Source organism: Vulpes lagopus, chromosome 1 (assembly GCF_018345385.1).
Source record: "Vulpes lagopus strain Blue_001 chromosome 1, ASM1834538v1, whole genome shotgun sequence".
Classification (NCBI taxonomy): Eukaryota; Metazoa; Chordata; class Mammalia; order Carnivora; family Canidae; genus Vulpes; species Vulpes lagopus.
In genome coordinates, this window is record NC_054824.1 from 152,638,367 (window position 1) to 152,656,414 (window position 18,048).

General features: G+C 36.9%; 1 protein-coding gene across 2 annotated transcripts in view; it reads left to right on the forward strand.

The window, feature by feature from the left end:
* PLD5 (phospholipase D family member 5) overlaps window positions 1-18,048 on the forward strand; it is a 406,064-nt gene that overhangs the window by 256,781 nt on the left and 131,235 nt on the right. For both annotated transcript variants that reach the window (XM_041726811.1, XM_041726818.1), the window contains one exon: window positions 15,185-15,312. In XM_041726811.1, the coding sequence (XP_041582745.1) occupies window positions 15,185-15,312 (128 nt within the window). The remainder of the gene's footprint in view (window positions 1-15,184; window positions 15,313-18,048) is intronic.

Genomic DNA, 18,048 nt, shown 5'->3' on the forward strand with positions numbered 1-18,048 from the left:
TAAAAAAGAGTATTACAGGCCAATATTCCTGATGAACATGGATGCAAAAATTTTCAACAAGGTACTAGCAAATCAAATCAAAAAGTACACTAAAAGAATTATTCATCATGATTAAGTGGGATTTATTCCTGAGCTACAAGGATGGTTCAATATTTGCAAATCAATGTGAAATGCCCCATTAAAAAAAGAAAGGATAAGAACCATATGATCCTCTCAGTAGATGCAGAAACAGCATTTGACAAAGTACAGCATCTGTTTTTGAAAAAACCCTCAACAAAGTAGGGATACAGGGAACATACCACAAGATCATAATGACCATATATGAAAGCCCCACTGCTAATGGTAGCCTCAATAGGGAAAAACTGAGAACTTTTCCTCTATAGTCAGAAACAAGACAAGGATGTCAACTCTCACCACTGTTACTTAACATAGTACTGGAAGTCCTAGCCTCAGCAATATGGCAACAAAAAGAAATAAAAGACATCCAAATTAGCAAGGAGGAAATCAAACTTGCACTATTTGTGGATGATACAATACTCTATGTAGAAAACCTGAAAGCTAAAAAATTGCTAGACGTGATACACAAATTCAACAAAGTTGCAGTATACAAAATCAGCATAAAGAAATCTGTTGCATTTCTATCACCAGAAAGGAAGCAGCAGAAAGAGAAATCAAGGAATTGATCCCATTTACAATTGTACCAAAAACCATAAGGTACCTAGGAATAAACTTAGCCAAAGAGTTAAAGATCTGTACTCTGAAAACTATGGAACACTGATGAAAGAAATTGAAGATGACATAAATAAATTGAAAAACATTCCATGTTTATGGATTAAGAGAACAAACATTGTTAAAATGTCTATACTACCCAAAGCAGTTTACACATTTAATGTCATTCCTATCAAAATACCACCAGCAGTTTTTACAGAGCTAGAACAAACAATCTCAAAATTTGTATGGAACTAATAAAGACCCCAAATAGCCACAGAAATGTTGAAAAAGGAAAGCAAAGCTGTAGACATCACAATTCTGGATTTCAAGCTATATTACGAAGCTGTGATTATCAAGATAATATGGTACTAACACAAAATCAGATACATAGTCAATGGAATAGAATAGAAAACTGAGAAATGGGCCCACAATTAATCCTCAACAATGCAGGAAAGAATATCCTATGGAAAACAGATGGTCTCTTCAACTAACAGTTTTGGGAAAACTGGACAGCAACATGTAGAAGAATGAAACTGGATCACTTTCTTACAGCACACACAAAAATAAATTCAAAATGAATGATAGATCTAAATGTGAGATAGGAAGCCATTAAAATCCTAAAGGAGAACACAGACAGCAAACTCTGTGACCTCAGCTACAGTAACTTGTTGCTAGACATCTGTAAAGGCAAGGGAAACAAAGGCAAAACTTAGCTATTAGGACTTTTATCAAGATAAAAAGCCTATGCACAGCAAAGGAAACAGTTGACAAAACCAAAAGACAACCAACAGAATGGGATAAGATATTGCAAATGACATAATATAATAAAAAGGTAGTATCTGATAAAGAGTTAGTATCCAAAATCTATAAAGAATTTTTTGAACTCAATGCACCAAAAAACAAATAATCTAGTTAAGGAATGGGCAGAAGACATGAGTAGACATTTTTCCAAAGAAGATTTCTAGATGCCTAACAGAAACATGAAAAAAATGCTCAACATCACTCATCATCAGGGAAATACAAATCAAAACCATGATGAGATAACACTACACACCAGTCAGAGTGGCTAAGATTAACAACACAGGAAACAACAAATGTTAGCAAAGATGCAAGAAAGGGGAACCCTTTTACACTGTTGGAGGAATTCAAACTGGTACAGCCACTCTGGAAAATAGTAGTGGCTTCCTCAAAAAGTTAAAAATAGAACTACCCTGTGACGCAGCAATTGCACTACTGGGTATTTACCCAAAAGATACGAAAATACAGATTCAAAGGGGCACACAGACCCTAATATTTATAGCAGCAGCATCAAACAATAGCCAAATTATAGAAAGAGTCCAAATATCTATCAACTGGTGAATAAAGAAGAGATGGTATATATATCCAATGGAATATTACTCAGCCATAAAAAGGAGGAAATCTTGCCATTTGCAGTGACATGGATGGAGCTAAGCAAAATAAATCAATCCAAGAAAGACAAATACCATATGATTTAAAAAAGCAGGAGACAAACCTGCTCTTATAGACTATTAATTATAGAAAACAAATGGGTTTGATGGACAGGAGGTAGGTGGGGAACAGGCTAAATGAATCGTGGATATTGAGAAGGGCACTTGTAATGAGCACTGGGTGTTTTATGTAAATGATTAACCACTGAATTCTACTCCTGAAACCAATATTACACTGTATGTTAACTACCTAGAATTTAAATAAGAACTTGATTTTTAAAAAAAGAAACTCTGCCTTCTTTCCCCCTTCTGACTTCTGTGATAAACTGAGATATGAACTACTGTGTGATAAGAGAATAGAAGACAACAGTGTAATTTTTTTTTTCTGTAAGAGGAAGACTAAGTGTGAAACTCTTGGTTTTCAAAGGAAGAAAATTGAGTAGGGACCTCATTAGAAGTCAGACTTCTTTCTGATAGACTCACATCAAGCATCACCATTTGCAAGAGTGGTGGTGTATATACAGAGTGTCAGAATAATTCAGACTGTTGTGTAGTTCTGAGCAGGACAGGGAGAGCCCTGAATTTGAAGTAAAAACCTTGAATCTCTGCTTGCTTCCTAGCTGTGTGCATTCAAGCAAGTCATTCACTTTCCTGAGACTCGATCCCTTTTGCCTCTTTTACCTGTCTCTCAAGATCCTCACAGAATAATACCACAGAATGCCCTAGCTCTCTGTAACTCTGTCATTCTTTGCACTAATGCGTAAATTACTATACAAACACAAGGAAGCATCGTTGCTAATCATGTTGATTAGTATTACCATTTTTTTCTCATTTAGTGACTTAGCTGAGGACTTATCTTTTCTTGAACTAGCTTGAACAAGCCCTTAAAAATATTAAGATCTTGAGGGTTTTTTTGGCAATATATATTTTGTGTTCTTAATTCATATTTTTCTCTTCAAGATACATACTTTCCCAAATTATGTACATATATCCCTCCAATTTATAAACAATGTTTTAAAAATTGATCATATCCTGGGGGAATTTGTACTTTGGCTGGGAAAACATGATGTTACCTTGACAATAATAAGAAAATATCTATATTAACCTGAATGTTCATATTGGGGGCTTTAGAAGGGAAAGAGATCTCAATCCAGTTTCATGGGGCTGGAGGAGTCTAGGCTAGAGTGGGCAGGAGGAGGCAAGGCACTTTCCCAGAGGGAGAACATTGCAGTTAAAGCATATTCCATAACAGTATTTCATGTGGGACTATAGAGAGAATGCTATATATATTTTTAATTTAAAAAGGTGTTTATATGCTTTCTTAGTTTTGTGAATATAGAACTGGCATGTTTAATTTTTGAAAACTGGAAAATCAAAGAAGTATGTAAAAATAATACTCCCAATTCCCACTCAAGAAATACATCCCTTTAACATTAGGGTGAAAAGTCTTCTAAATATTTTCATACACACACACACCTTGGAATATTTTTCTATTTGTGTAGATTTGTAAGTTCTTCAGTACGATTTTATAATATTTCTACATATTTATTCTTTTTTGATAATGTAAATGGTTTTTTTAAATCCAATTTCTAACATTATTGATATTGCAGAGAAAAGTTACTATTTTTATTTATCTTTTATCTAGACACCTTATCTTTTTTAAATTTGAGAAGTTTTATCCTATACTCTGTTGGGTTTTTCAGACATAGTATTCAAACTGCCAGCACAAAAGAGAATTTTATCTCTCTTCTGTTTCATTATAGTTTTTTTAATTTTTAATATATTTTGAATCATTACGTAATTATGATTTCTAATTATAGTGAAAATAGCTTTATAATTTCACCAGTAAAATGGAATTTGTTTGGCATTTTGGAAAACAGTTCATATTATTTTGGGGTAGGTTTTTTTTCATCTGGATATCCTTTTCATTTATATATTGATCAAAGTTATACAGAAAAATACAAAATGAAAAATGATCAAAATGTTTGTATTAAAGAAATGAGTTCCCTGAGCTATGTAAATGTACTTCCAATTTTTACTTCCTGGAGGGAGCCATCTTTCTTACTTTTTTCTGTATCTTCTAGTATTACTTTCATTTTAAATGTAACCTATTTGTAGTGCTATTTCTTGATTTTTGAAAAAGATTTATTTATTTATTTATTTATTTATTTATTTATTTATTTTAGAAAAAAATCATGAGAGCATGAGCAGGAGGGGCAGAAGGAAAGGGAGGGAGAATCTCAAGCAAACTCTATGATGCAGGGCTCAAACTCACAACCCTGAGACCACCACCTGAGCCAAAACCAAGAGTTATTTAACTGACTGCCATCCAGGTGCCCCTTGATTTTTTATTTCAAATATTACCTGCTTAATTACTGTGTGGAATATGAGTCATTACCTGTCTCCTATCACTCCTTCCCCTCTCTGCTGTCCCCTCCCACAATAAGCATGTACTTCTTCTCTCCTGAGACTTCCAGTAGAAGTTTATCATTCTATCATCTTTTGTTGTTGCTGTTGTTGTTGTTAAGTCAGTATTTACTTTTTTCAATGAATTTTATTAACAACTGGGCTATGTACAGCATTCACACTTCCTCTTGTGCAACCTTTTTTTTTTCGTTTTTGTTCATAATCCTATGCAAACTTGTATTAAATCATCTGAAAACACTAACACATACCCTTACCACAATTTGACACATCAAGTATACTGTACATCCTATTTACTGTTTCCTGGAGATACTCTTTGTGGATCCCTCCCTTGAGCTCCATCCTGGGGAGTGTTCCCCAAGCACTCTGGGTCTATTACACAGGGACATGTCCTCACCATCCTGTTGGGAATTTGGTTTGCTTCTGTCTTATGCAGGATCTTCTACATTTATTTTTCTTTTTTCTTTCTTCATTATGGTGGAGGCCATTCTCCAGTCTTTGTTAGATATACAAATGTGTTTACTCTGAGACTACTTCCTAGCCTTTGTCATTACTGTTAAAATATCTGGTATAAATCATAGTTAGTAATTTCTGTATATTATCATTTCTATAAGTTTGCCTTCTCTGAAAGCTTTAAGGATCTTGTGTTTTCTAGTGTTCTGAAAACTTTTCATATTTGTTTGGGTCTTTTTTTATTTCTTGCCCAGGGACTGATAGACTTTCATCATTTAGAAATGTATACCCTTTGAAAATAAATAAAATAAAATGTATGCTCTTAGGTGCTTGGAAATTTTGCTTCATAATCTAATGTATAACTTCTTCCTGTCTGATTTTGGTTTTCTCTGGAACTCTCATAATTGGATTTTGAGTATCTTAGGAAAATCTTTTAACTTCATACTTTTTCCTGCTCACATTTATCATACTTTATTTCTATTTTGAGACATCCTTTTTCCTCCCTTTGAGACTAAGATATTAGCTCCCACAATAGATCCTTCATGCATCAAATTTTCAATGATTGTTTCATTTATTTATTGATCAAAGTAATACAGAAAAATACAAAATAAAAAATGATCAAAATGTTTGTATTACAGAAATGAGTTTCCTAAGCTATGTCAATGTACTTCCAATTTTTACTTCCATTTCTTTAGGTTCATTTTATGTTGTAAGCTACTGCATTTGAACTTGTAGATCACTGTTTCAGTTTTCAGCTTTGCCAGTCCCTTAGTACATTGCCTTCATGAAATTAGTATTTTGGATCTTTTTAATTTCTAAGAACATTTCTTTGTTCTTAAATTATTCTTTTGAAATCTCTCTCAAATGTCCTTAAGAATCCCTGTTTCTTCCTTTAATCGGCCTCAACAATAGCCATATGCTTTTTATACTTGACATGCTTTCTCTTAGCTGTCAACTTGTGCTAGATGAAATGCCGTGTTCAACATAAGCAGGCCTGTCACCTCCAAAGCCTGACAGATTACGCTCTGGATCCTCTGTCACTACTAGAGCAGTAAGATAAGGTAAATAGAGTGATTCGGGCTTTGCCAAGAAAGCAAACTTCCTCCAAAGCTACCAGATCACCATCCAGTCAGAACTGTAACAACACTGGGCTCTGACGGGCCTCCAATGAGCACCCTCACCAAAACAGAAGCCTTACAAGCAGTCTTCATTCCCTGCTCTCCATGTTGTGTCCATGTAAATAGTCATTTGGACTCAGCAGAGAGGTATTAGAGAGAGGAAGCCAAAGAATTTGCTCTGGATATCAACCTCCAGAACTTACCATGTTTTAGGATAAGTGATGAGCCATTGTAGATCATGTTTTTGCTTATCTGTTTTGAGTGTGGGATTTTTCTTTATTATGGGTAATCAAGGAAGTATAACTTAAGCGAGTTTTATTTTTAAACATAATTTTTAATTTTAAGCTTGATGGTTCCTTAAATCAGCCATTCCTATAGATAGCTTGCCTGTTAAACTATGAGGCAATAGTCAAAGCACAGAATTTCCTTAGAAGCAGAATATTCTAACCTTAGAAAAAATATAGGGAGGGAAGAGACAACACATAGAAGCTCCCCTGTTGAGTCTGAACCTGTGGACTAAAAGCAAAGTATCAAAGGCAACCTATGAAAAATTCCACAACATGGTTTTGACAATATTTGAATAGAGACGTTAAAAATAAAAATGAAACATGCCCTGAAGATTCACTTTTTTTATGAGCAGAACATGTAACTGATTATCTTACAGTTTTTGTGAACATCACTCACTGAATGATCTGAAAGCAGAACATATGTCATAACAGCTGACTTTTACCCTTTGGTGTTCCCTTTAGCCTTTAAGCTCAATGGATTCCAAAATGTTACTCATTAAACTGGTAAAACTGTGCTGGCTTTATTAAAGCTCCCCAAAATGGGCTATGACCTTTTTCACTGCTCACACAAAGAAATATATTCAGAAGAAGTGCTTGATCGATAAGACAAATTTCTGCTACAAATTTTGCTTTCAGGATACATCTGAAAACCTTTCCAGAAATCTATAATTATTGATATTAATGCATTTCCTCTTGATATACACTTGGGGTTCATTAATAATCTGTTCAAAAGCTGGTGATAGACTCATTTTTATAATGCTATTAAGGATAGGTACACATATGATAAAATATTTAAGAATAAGACAGTGGTAAACACTAGTTTCAGAAGAGTTGTTGCATCAGAGGAAAGTGGCAGGGATGGGGGATCAAACATAAACACACAGATGTTAAGGCAGAATTTCTCACCCTTGCGGCTGTTGACATTTTGGGCAGGATAGGTCTCTGTTGTGGGGGATTGTGTATTTCAGTATGTTCAGCATCCCTGAACTCTACCCACTAGATGCTAATAGCACTTGACTTGCTAATTGTGACAACCAAAAACACCTCCAGATATTGCTGCATGTTCTTGGGGGCAGGGAAAGAGAATCACCACTGATTGAGAAGTACTGCTTTAATCAGAGTGGTGATGTTCTGATTTTTAGTAATATAAGGTGGAAGGTTCACAGGTGTCCATTTGTATATGGTGCTTCATTATTATAAGTTCCATATATTCTCTTGAATATTTAAATGTTATATCATAAAATGTCCTAAAGCTGACGATAATCTTGCAGCAGGTGACTTTCTGGAAAGAAACCTGAAGATAGAGTTTCTGTTTGATCTTCATCGTGATGATTCATAAAGAATTTGGAACTTTATTTTTTACTTATAACCATGCTGTACTAGCATACTTCCTATTGTGTCATTATGATGAGTATTTTGACAGGATGTTTATTTTAAATCTTCAAAACTTGAAACATTTAATCTTGCAATTTGGGCAACCGGCTCTTGCTAAAAATTACATAGTTTTTAGGCCAGAGCAGAATATTTTAGTCAAATATTAAAAATATACATATAAAGCCCACAAGACTTCCAGAGTTATGTGTGCACAAAATAAAGTACAATCTCATCTGATTAATATCATAAGAATAAGTTAGTAGAAAAACAGAATGCTTCTAAAAACCAGTTTAAATAAGAAGGAATTTATTCTAAGTATTGAGAGGAGCTCAGGGTAAGAAGTGATGCTTTGTTGGGGGATGGGACTACCACATACTATCCTCCCTCACTGGCTCATTTTCATTCTCCTTTCTTGGAGGGATGTTGTCTTTTCAATCCTCTCCTTCAGTATCTCTTGCTCTTTCCCTAAAGCTTCTCTTCTCTTCATTCATGTGGACTTGGACAGTCATGGCAACCTCCATCTGTGTGTCTCTCCAGCACAGCTTCTTTTCACTAACTTACTTTGTGACTCAATATTGAGAATATCAGACAGCCCAGGTGGCTTAGCAAGTTAGTGCCGCCTTCAGCCCAGGGTGTGATCCTGGAGTCTCTGGATCTAGTCCCACATAGGGCTCCCTGCAGGGAGCCTGCTTCTCCCTCTGCCTGTGTCTGTGCCTCTCTCTCTCTGTGTCTCTCATGAATAAATAAATAAAATCTTATAAATAAATAAATATAATAAATAAATCTTAAAAAATATATTGAGAATATCATATTGGCTCAGCATAGGTCAGGTGTCTACACTTAGTCTCATTAACTGTGGTCAAATAGAGACTAAATAGTCTTACATGGTACCTTGACCATCTTATTCTGCATCATGTGGGTGCATCTGGCACTCTAAGAAGAGGATATTGCCTGGAAAGAAATGATGCACATCTCATCTACATCTAACACTAACAAAAATATCCTGTGAAGATTTTGTTTCCCTTCCATGAGAAAGACCAAAAGAGAGCTGCTAGATATATGGGAAATACATCTGTGCTATCCAAATCTAAGCATAGGTAGAATTTAACTCTTATCCATAGTAAAATTAAAAATTAAATTTATCAACCAGATGTCCTCTAAAGTTGCTCATTTTCCCTTAGAGTCATCTTCCTTATGTGTAAGCATATGTGAACATTCCAAGGCTAAACCTCTCCAGAAGCCCTAACATTCTATTTTGAGAACACCCGTTTTATATTAATCTAGAGAGAACACATCCCTGGAGCTTCCAAATCGAAATGATAAATAATTCTTTAGCAATTTTAGATTGGAATGAGATGATGAATTAACTACTGTTCAAGAAATGTCTAATTTTATTCGTGAATTTTTTTTTTTTTTAGAGAGGGAGGGAGCAAGAACATGCAAGTAGTGGGGGCTGGCAGGAGGAAAGGGAGAGAGAGAATCTTAAATCTGACCTGATTTCAATCTCACGACCCTGAGATCATGACATGAGCCAAAATCAAATCAGTCACTTCACTTACTGAGCCACCCAGGAAACTTTGTGAAATTATTTCTGATCAAAATTTGAATATACAGATTTTTAGGTTGATGATAGTGAAAGAGAATTACAAACATAGTCGTGTCCTCAAAATCATGTAATAGGGAAAGTTGGAAGGATGGTCCCCACGGGTCTGCAGTGTAGGAAGGTAGAAATGGCTTTGTCATCCACAGCTGCATCACACAATAAGGTACTCTGATGATAAAGCAAATTAGGGTCTCTGAAAAAAAGCAATGCTATAGGTGAGATGGTTATCCATTCCACTAAATGGGATATGGGACACATCTATGATAAGCAAATTTAATGCTGTCCAGTCTTCTTAGAGGAAGGCTTTTGAGAATACACACATTTTTTAAATGTATGCTTATGCAGTCAGCTTGATTCTCCAAAGTAGTAACATTAATTTCCAATTCATTGTGATATTATATTTTTTACTTTAAATAATTTTAATTAATAAATTTTAGCCACTGTTTTTATTTTCTCTATTAATAAATTTCAGTGGCATATTTTGTTCATTGTAATTATGCACAAAATAAAGTAATAATATTTTCTGGCTAATATGGTAAGAATAACAATTTTGGTAAAATTGTAAAGATGCAAACACCCTGAAAGCAGGGGTATTGTCTTAAATTTCAGCAGAGCATCTCTGTTGAAACTTAAAGCAGTTGCAATTCGCAGTTTGGGATTTCTTGATTTTTTAATGTCTTACTTTTCCATGAAGGATATAAAACACGGGGACTGGCTATACCACTTCAGCTTGATCAGTGCAACCAGTTAGGACCCAACCCACCACCACCACCATGGTAGCATGCTTGTAGCTTTCTTAAAGACTTAATTGGACCTTTTACATATCATGAGAGTATTTTCTAAGTAACTATAAAAATAAGGACATGTTTTTGATTTATCACTTTTGGCATCTAGAAACACTGGGATTGCTAATAACTCCTATCAACCATCAGTTAAACAAACAGATGATTGGACTGAAATGGAACGGTCTCCAGAGATTCAGAAGCCCCCCTCCCCACCTTGCAGCTGCTAGCCAGTGGCCCTGGTGTGCCATGGTTCCTTTGATGAGCATCTCTTTGGCATCCTGGGGCCTCTGCACAGTGGGTCATGAGCTGTGAACAGGCTGAAGGAATAGTTTTTCCTATTAAAAATCAAATCTAGGAAAACAAAAATTGGTTAATCAAACTTAAGTCACTACATTTCTTTTTCTTTTTTTTTAGCCTAAGAATCTTTTATTTTTATTATTTTTTTAATAAATTTATTTTTTATTGGTGCTCAATTTGCCAACATATAGAATAACACCCAGTGCTCATCCCGTCAAGTGCCCACCTAAGTGCTCATCACCCAGTCACTCTCACCCCTACCCCTCCCCCTTCCACCACCCCTAGTTCGTTTCCCAGAGTTAGGAGTCTTTCATGTTCTGTCTCCCTTTCTGATATTTCCCACTTATTCTTTCTCCTTTCCCCTTTATTCCCTTTCACTATTTTTTATATTCACCAAATGAATTAGACCATATAATGTTTGACCTTCTCTGATTGACTTATTTCACTCAGCATAATACCCTCCAGTTCCATCCATGTCAAAGCAAATGGTGGGTATTTGTCATGTCCCGGCATTTAAGTCATTACATTTTCAACGCTGTTAAAAGATGTATTTATTTGAGTCAAACCAGCTTTTAAAGATATTTTATAATCTTATAAGTCTGTAATATTTAAAAGACGGCTTCATAAAAATGTATGTAACCATCTTTGCTAACATCGGGGAGCCCAGGTGGCTTAGTCAGTTGAGTGTCAGACCTTTGGGTCAGGTCATAATCTCATGGGTTGTAGAATCAAGCCCCATGTCAGGCTCTGTGCTCAGAGGGGACTCTGCTTGAAGATTCTCTTCCTCTGCCCCTCCCCCTATTTACATGTGAGTGTTCTCTCTCTCTAAAATATATAAATCTTCAAAATTCTAGCATAACACTAGGAAATAAACTCAAATCTAGTTTGTGCACATAATACTCCTGCACTAAGTTGTGCATTAAAAACATTAGTGATTAATTATGTTTTATAGTCAGAGAACATTAGATTTTAATCATATTTTAATACATAAAAAGATAGTAGGATGAGGATAGTCTTTGTAACCAATCAACAAAGATATTTTAATTTTTTTTAATTTATTTATTATAGTCACAGAGAGAGAGAGAGAGAGAGAGAGAGAGAGAGGCAGAGACACAGGCAGAGAGAGAAGCAGGCTCCATGCACCGGGATCCCGATGTGGGACTTGATCCCGGGTCTCCAGGATCGCGCCCTGGGCCAAAGGCAGGCGCTAAACTGCTGCGCCACCCAGGGATCCCCAACAAAGATATTTTAAATGCACATAAAATAAATTATTTTAAGCTAAACATTGAATAATATGCATGTAATAAACAGGAACATGTTGGGTATGACTATATATCTGTTAGGTATAAATTAAGATAGAAGCATATATTTTTTAGATGTAGATGGAGGGTAGATTGATAGAAAAACAGATCATCATCTTAATGGGAAAGTGATATTCCACAAACCATATGCAGGCAAACATTTTTCCAGCTGCATAATCAAATATTTTTAGTTTATTTATGATAGATACCTCATCCAGTATCTTGTTGTATGTTGAAATGGGGAAAATACAACATCCCCTGTGGGATTGCTGTAGCACAACTGTGTCAGTGCTGGGCACATTTGGTGTTCAGTAAGGATTGTTACTACATGTTGCTTAATCTCTGCACACAGTTCCCCAGGCCTTTGCACAGGGGGCCCTGGTCCCAGGCAGAAATGTGAAGCCATTAATGTCTTTTGTGCCGGCCTTCACTTGGAATTCCCTGAGATGGGGACTTCTCTCCTGAACTTTCAGGTACTTGATGCCCCCTTGCTGTCTGAACAATACTAAATAGTAATCTTTTTTTTTTTTCTTTTTTGAGAGGGAGAGTTGTGGCAGAGGCAGTGGGAGAAAGAAAGAGAAAATCCTGAGCAGGACCCATGCACAGTGCAGAGCCAGGCAGGGATCAATCTCACAACCCTGGGATCGTGACCTGAGCTAAAACTAAGAGTCAGACACTTAAATGACCAAGCCACTCAGGTGCCACAACAATCCCAGTCATTTTAAATATTACACTTTGTATACCTGAACTTGACTCAGCCACTTTAGGTCTTGTGTTCTTAATTTCGCATAATACAGTAGCTGGTGTATATTAAATAGTCAGTAAACATTTGCTGAAGGAAAGCTTCTGTTCCAACTGTAGAGGCTCTGGCTAGAGCATTACACAATCACACTCTATAGGCTAACCTGCCAAGTTAAATTAATGCAGTGCTCTTAGGGCAGTGGCTGTGCAGTGTGGCATGAAGAGGTCAGTGGGCCCCCCTCAGATCGGCTCAGTGTTCCCTTGAGTGGACAGTCGGGGCTGCAACAGACCTGAATGAGAACAGATAGGGATCTAAGAACTAAAAAACAATCCAATGCCAGGTAGCAACTGATTGTGGGTCAAATTTCAGGCACAGTGTCCCAGGCCAAGAGGTAAGAGCCAGACAATGTCACAGACGTTAAAGTTGTTTCTAGTCAGAACGTGAAGGCAGGTGAAGGCTTGCCTGGAGGTACCTGTTGAAGGTAGAATCCGAGACACACACCAAGCTCACCTTCATTCTTTTCTAGAGATGAGAAGATGCTTCCTTCAGTGCTGCTCAGCCTAGTGGGCATGAAGGGCATGGCCAGTCAAAGTGGCCTTGATCTCTGTACTGGATTGAGCTGTGTCCCCCCAAAAAGACATGTTAAAGACCTAACCCCAAGTACCTCAGAATGTGACTTGATTTGGAAACAGGGTTTTGGGAGATATAATTGGTTAAGATGAGGGCACATGGTAGTGGAGAGGACCCTTAATCCAACAAGACTAGTGTCCTTATAAGTATAGGAAAAAACAGAAATACACAGGGAAAGACTCAATGTGACAACAGGGGTGGAAGTGGCAGCAAAGCAGCTGCCAGCCAGGGAACAGCAGAGATTGGCCAGAAGCTGGAAAGAGATAAGGAGAGGTTCCCCCCTGCAGGTGTACTTCCTACCTCCAGAATTGAGAGACAATCGGTTTCTACTGTTTTAAACCAGTTTGTGACTGAAGCCATGGGATACTCCTACGTCCCTGAAGAAACATGCTGCTCTTCATCTACTTAGAAGTGCTGGCAGCTGTGTCTTTGGGGGATACGGGGGATGCCACAGCCTCTGTGCACATGTGGGTCTCTTCATAATTGCTGTGGCAACTACCCACTTTGGCCATTCAGACCCTGCTCTACCCAACTGCTCCTCCTCTGGAGCCTATAACCATTCCTTGGATGAGACTATGCCTGTAGGCTTGCTTCCCCTCAGTCCTATTCCAGCCCCATGGCCTCTCTTGCCATCCTCCTGCTGCAGGGCCAAGTATATGCTTTACCTTTCTTTTCCCAAGAGTAACAGGTTAAGCTTATAGCATACACCACTCTTCTTTCTAGTAATCTGGAATATATCTTTATGCATGGGATGTTACATCTTCCTCTGCTAATGAAGATTCTGACAATGAAGTAGGCCACCAGAATACATCCTCTTCATTAATATTGAATATCTGAAAACAAAATAGCGTACTTCATTAAAAATATGCATAGAGGACTGTTTCTTTAAAGAAGTAGAAATTTAGAAGAATTTACTTAAGGGACACCTGTGTGGCTCAGTCAGTTAACTGTCTGACTCTTGATTTTGGCTCAGGTCTTGATTTTGGTAAGATTGAGTCCTGTGTCAGGCTTCACGGTGGGCATGGAGCTTGCTTAAGATTCTCTCTTTCCCTCTCCCTCTGCCCCTTTCCCCCTTCTCTCCCTCTCTTAAAAAAAAAAAAAGGTGATTTTATTTAAATTTGATTGCATTTAAAGTTTAATTGCATTCAGGCTTCCAGTTCTGAAATAAATAAGTCATGGGAATAAAAGGCACAGCCTAGGGAACAACTGTCAGTGGTGTTGTCATAGCGTCACACAGTGACAGCTGGTAGGTGCGCTTGTGGGGAGCAGAGCATAATGTGTAGACTTGTTGAATCACTAAGTTGTACACCTGAAACTAACATTTTGTCAACTCAGAAAAACAACAAATACATATTTAATTGCATTCAATGGACTATATGCTCTCTTTGAGAAGTTGTAAATGCATAGTCCTGAGGTAGCAATAGGTAACAGCATGACAATTGATTTTTGTAAGGCTTGAATAATCATTTCTTAAATTAAGAACCATTAGATAAAGACAGGCCAGGAGGAGGCCAAGTCCAAATTAAGTTATGAAGAGGGAAAATGAAGAAGTAAAAGTAACTGTAGGGTCAAGGCTGAAAATATCATATAGAAAGTATAAGAAAGCCAATTTCTTGCTAAAGAGAGCTTTAATACGAAACAGGACAATCATTTGATTGCAAATTTGTATGAAAATTACTCCAAAACTAAAAGAGCTTGGTGCACGAATCTCACCATCTGGATGGTAAATGACGGAGCTGGGATTGGATCACATCTGACTTGGCTCTTGTCACTACTAGAGCCTCCTCTGCACAGGTGTCCATGTAATTCTTGTTCTTATTTTCCATCTGTATTCCTTTGAGAACAAAGTCACTCCTCGAGGGCCTTCTGTGCACCAAACTAATTTAAATATCTGGCTGCCCTGAATGCCACTTGTGATCATTGCAAGCCATGAGTATTGTTGTGGTAGATGTCTAGTTGCAAGTTCAAGGCCTTGATGCTCAGGCTGACCAGGATGTTCTTGAACCCCCAGGAGCAGAGGTGACATACATGAACATGACCGCATACAACAAGGGCCGGCTGCAGTCCTCCTTCTGGATCGTGGACAAACAACATGTTTACATCGGCAGTGCTGGCTTGGACTGGCAATCACTGGGACAGGTAATCTTTCCATATTACATAAACTCAGAGTTCCATCAGCATCAAAGCTCCCAGCTCCATAAAGCACCCCTTTACTGTGTCTGTGGTACATAAAACCTACAGCATTGATTTTTTTTTAACTGTGTGGTTTAGATAGGCTCACTTCCATTTAATATAAAATGAGAACCCTTTCTTTGACAGAATCATCTTCGCCAAATGCTGCCATTGTTTCGGTGCTCTTGTAATTCAGATGCTACTCCAGATTCTATAGAGCAGGTTGATGTGTAGTTTATATTATCCAAGCCTAAATGTTCAGCATGAGATCACATAATCTATGAAATCTATGAATCTATGAAAACATAAATTCACTGTAGGTAGTATTAGGAAGTTACATGTAAATGTAACTTCTGCTAACAGTAATTATTGGGGTTATTCCTTGAATAAATCTTCACATGAAAGTGTTACCTCCTCTTTGCAAATAATTCACTTCAAGTGTCTTAAGATACACTCGAGCAGTCTTTAATTTTCAGGTATTTATTTGTGTCAAGGTGATCCATAGAGCATTACAAATCAGCTTCTTCCCACTAGTCAACTGATGGCAGGAAGTTCTTGATCCTTGGGTGCATGGTAGGAAGACTGAAGAGTTAACCACGCATTCTACACTCTTTAAATATTCAAATGACTGAAATTACCAAGTGAATTATACTGCATTTATTATGGGAAAGAAAGCATGGATGTGCAGACAGACAGAAGGGCCATAACTTGTAAAGAAAGACACCATCCCATAGGATAACTCTGATGGAGGGTAACATATTTGTACTGTTGGTTTCAAGCTAATTCACCATTTGCCTTCCAATTTCCACTGTTGTCCTATTTTTCTTCTTAACATGCCACCTTCCATGCATGCAAACTGTATTCTTTCTCTTTTATGGTTGAGGCAAGTAAGAGTGTCAAGCGTAAAATAAATACACAATGGGTAAACTGAATACAAAAATTAAATACTAGTACTTCCCTTTCAAGGGAATAGATAGAGTGGAGTCAAAGTACCACTAATCTAAGGTGGTTTTTCCTAGTTTTGTATTTAAAGGCTAGTCAGAGTCATCTAGTCCCGAAGGTCAAACAACTATTGTTTTTAAGGAGACAGTCTCACTCCAGCAAGAAGGGACCATGGAAAAATATTTCCCGATCAGTTTTGGGATGAAGGCACCATCCAATTGCTTATTTTATATTTTCTCAGGAATTTGAAGGTGCTATCTACTGATATAAAAACAATTCTTAGCAAAATAATAGTATCAATTAATAATTGCAACAATAATAACTACTGTATATGTATGCCAGGTGCTGCTATAAGCCATTTAAGTGGATTACGTAATTTAAGCCTCACAGTGATCCTGTGATGGAAAAAACTATTCTTGTCTCTGTTTTAAAGATAAGTAGACATGCATCCAGAATTAGATTTCAGTATTAATTTTTTAAGACAATTTTTTTCAGTATTAATTCTGATATGAAAAATATAAATTTTGATTTAGTACATCTCATTTCTGGTGGCCCTTCAAACATAGATATAAAAAAATATGGATTAGGGGCACCTGGGTGGCTCAGTCAATTAAGCGTCTGACTCTTGATATCAGTTTAAGTCATGATCTCAGGATCATGATGTCAGGCTCGCCTCACTGAGCTCATTCAGTCTCCACAGACCGCTTGAGATTCTCTCTCTCCCTCTGCACCTCCCTTCTACCACCATGTTTTGCAAGCGCATACTGTCTCTAAAATAAATAGATGATAGATAGATAGATAGATAGATAGATAGATAGATAGATAGATAGATAAATGGATTATAGCAATTTTGGCTTACCTCAGAAACAAGAAGTAAGGCTAGAAGAGTATTAAAGCCTCATTAATTCAGAGTATTCAGAGAAAAATAGCCTAATTTATGGAAATATCTGAGTTTATCTTTTGCTAATCAGTAAGCATCTTTTGCCTAGAAATTTTCAGCTGGGCCTTTTTAAATAAATAGATAAAATTGGTTCTGTAACAATATTGATTATATGTAACTTCTGCTAAATGGTTTTTAACTTGAGAATCATTTGCTTTCTTTTCTTCCTTTTTTTTTTTAGAAGATGCATTTCCCTACCACCAAATTGTATTTCCTTTGTCATTAAGTGATATAAATTGACAGAGTTTAAAGTTCTGTGAATTCCATTTGAATGAGGTTTGAATTATTGAGATTTAATGCCACTTTTCTTCAAATTTTCGAGCAAATTATCTATAATCTCCCTAAGCAGACGGACATAAAATATTCATGTATTGGCTTCCCTGCTTGAGATTTACTCCTTTGTCTCTGATTTATGCTGTTTGTTTTGTAGAAAAGTAGGTCGATCTTTTAAATGTTCATTCCTTATCTGTGTAGTCATTTAGACATGGATCTTCATTGTGAAATGTGACATAGTCCCCACTTTAAACATGGTAAATGCAAATGAAGGATGGGCTGCAAGTTATTTCCTGTTACTCAAGAGAAGACTTGAAGCCATGTCAGATCTCTGTTTGCTCACACATTCTGCAGTGGTAGCAAGTTTCCCTTCACCTACACAGAAGACCAAAGTTGACCACGAGTCATAGGGCAAAGTGGGAAAGGGCCATGACCCACCTCTCTGTTTCACAACTAGTCAAGTTCCTTTGCTAAAGTTCAACCAACTCTTTATGAGTCATTTAATGCCCTTCTCAGTAAGGAGAATTGCCACCTCTCCTGTATGCCAC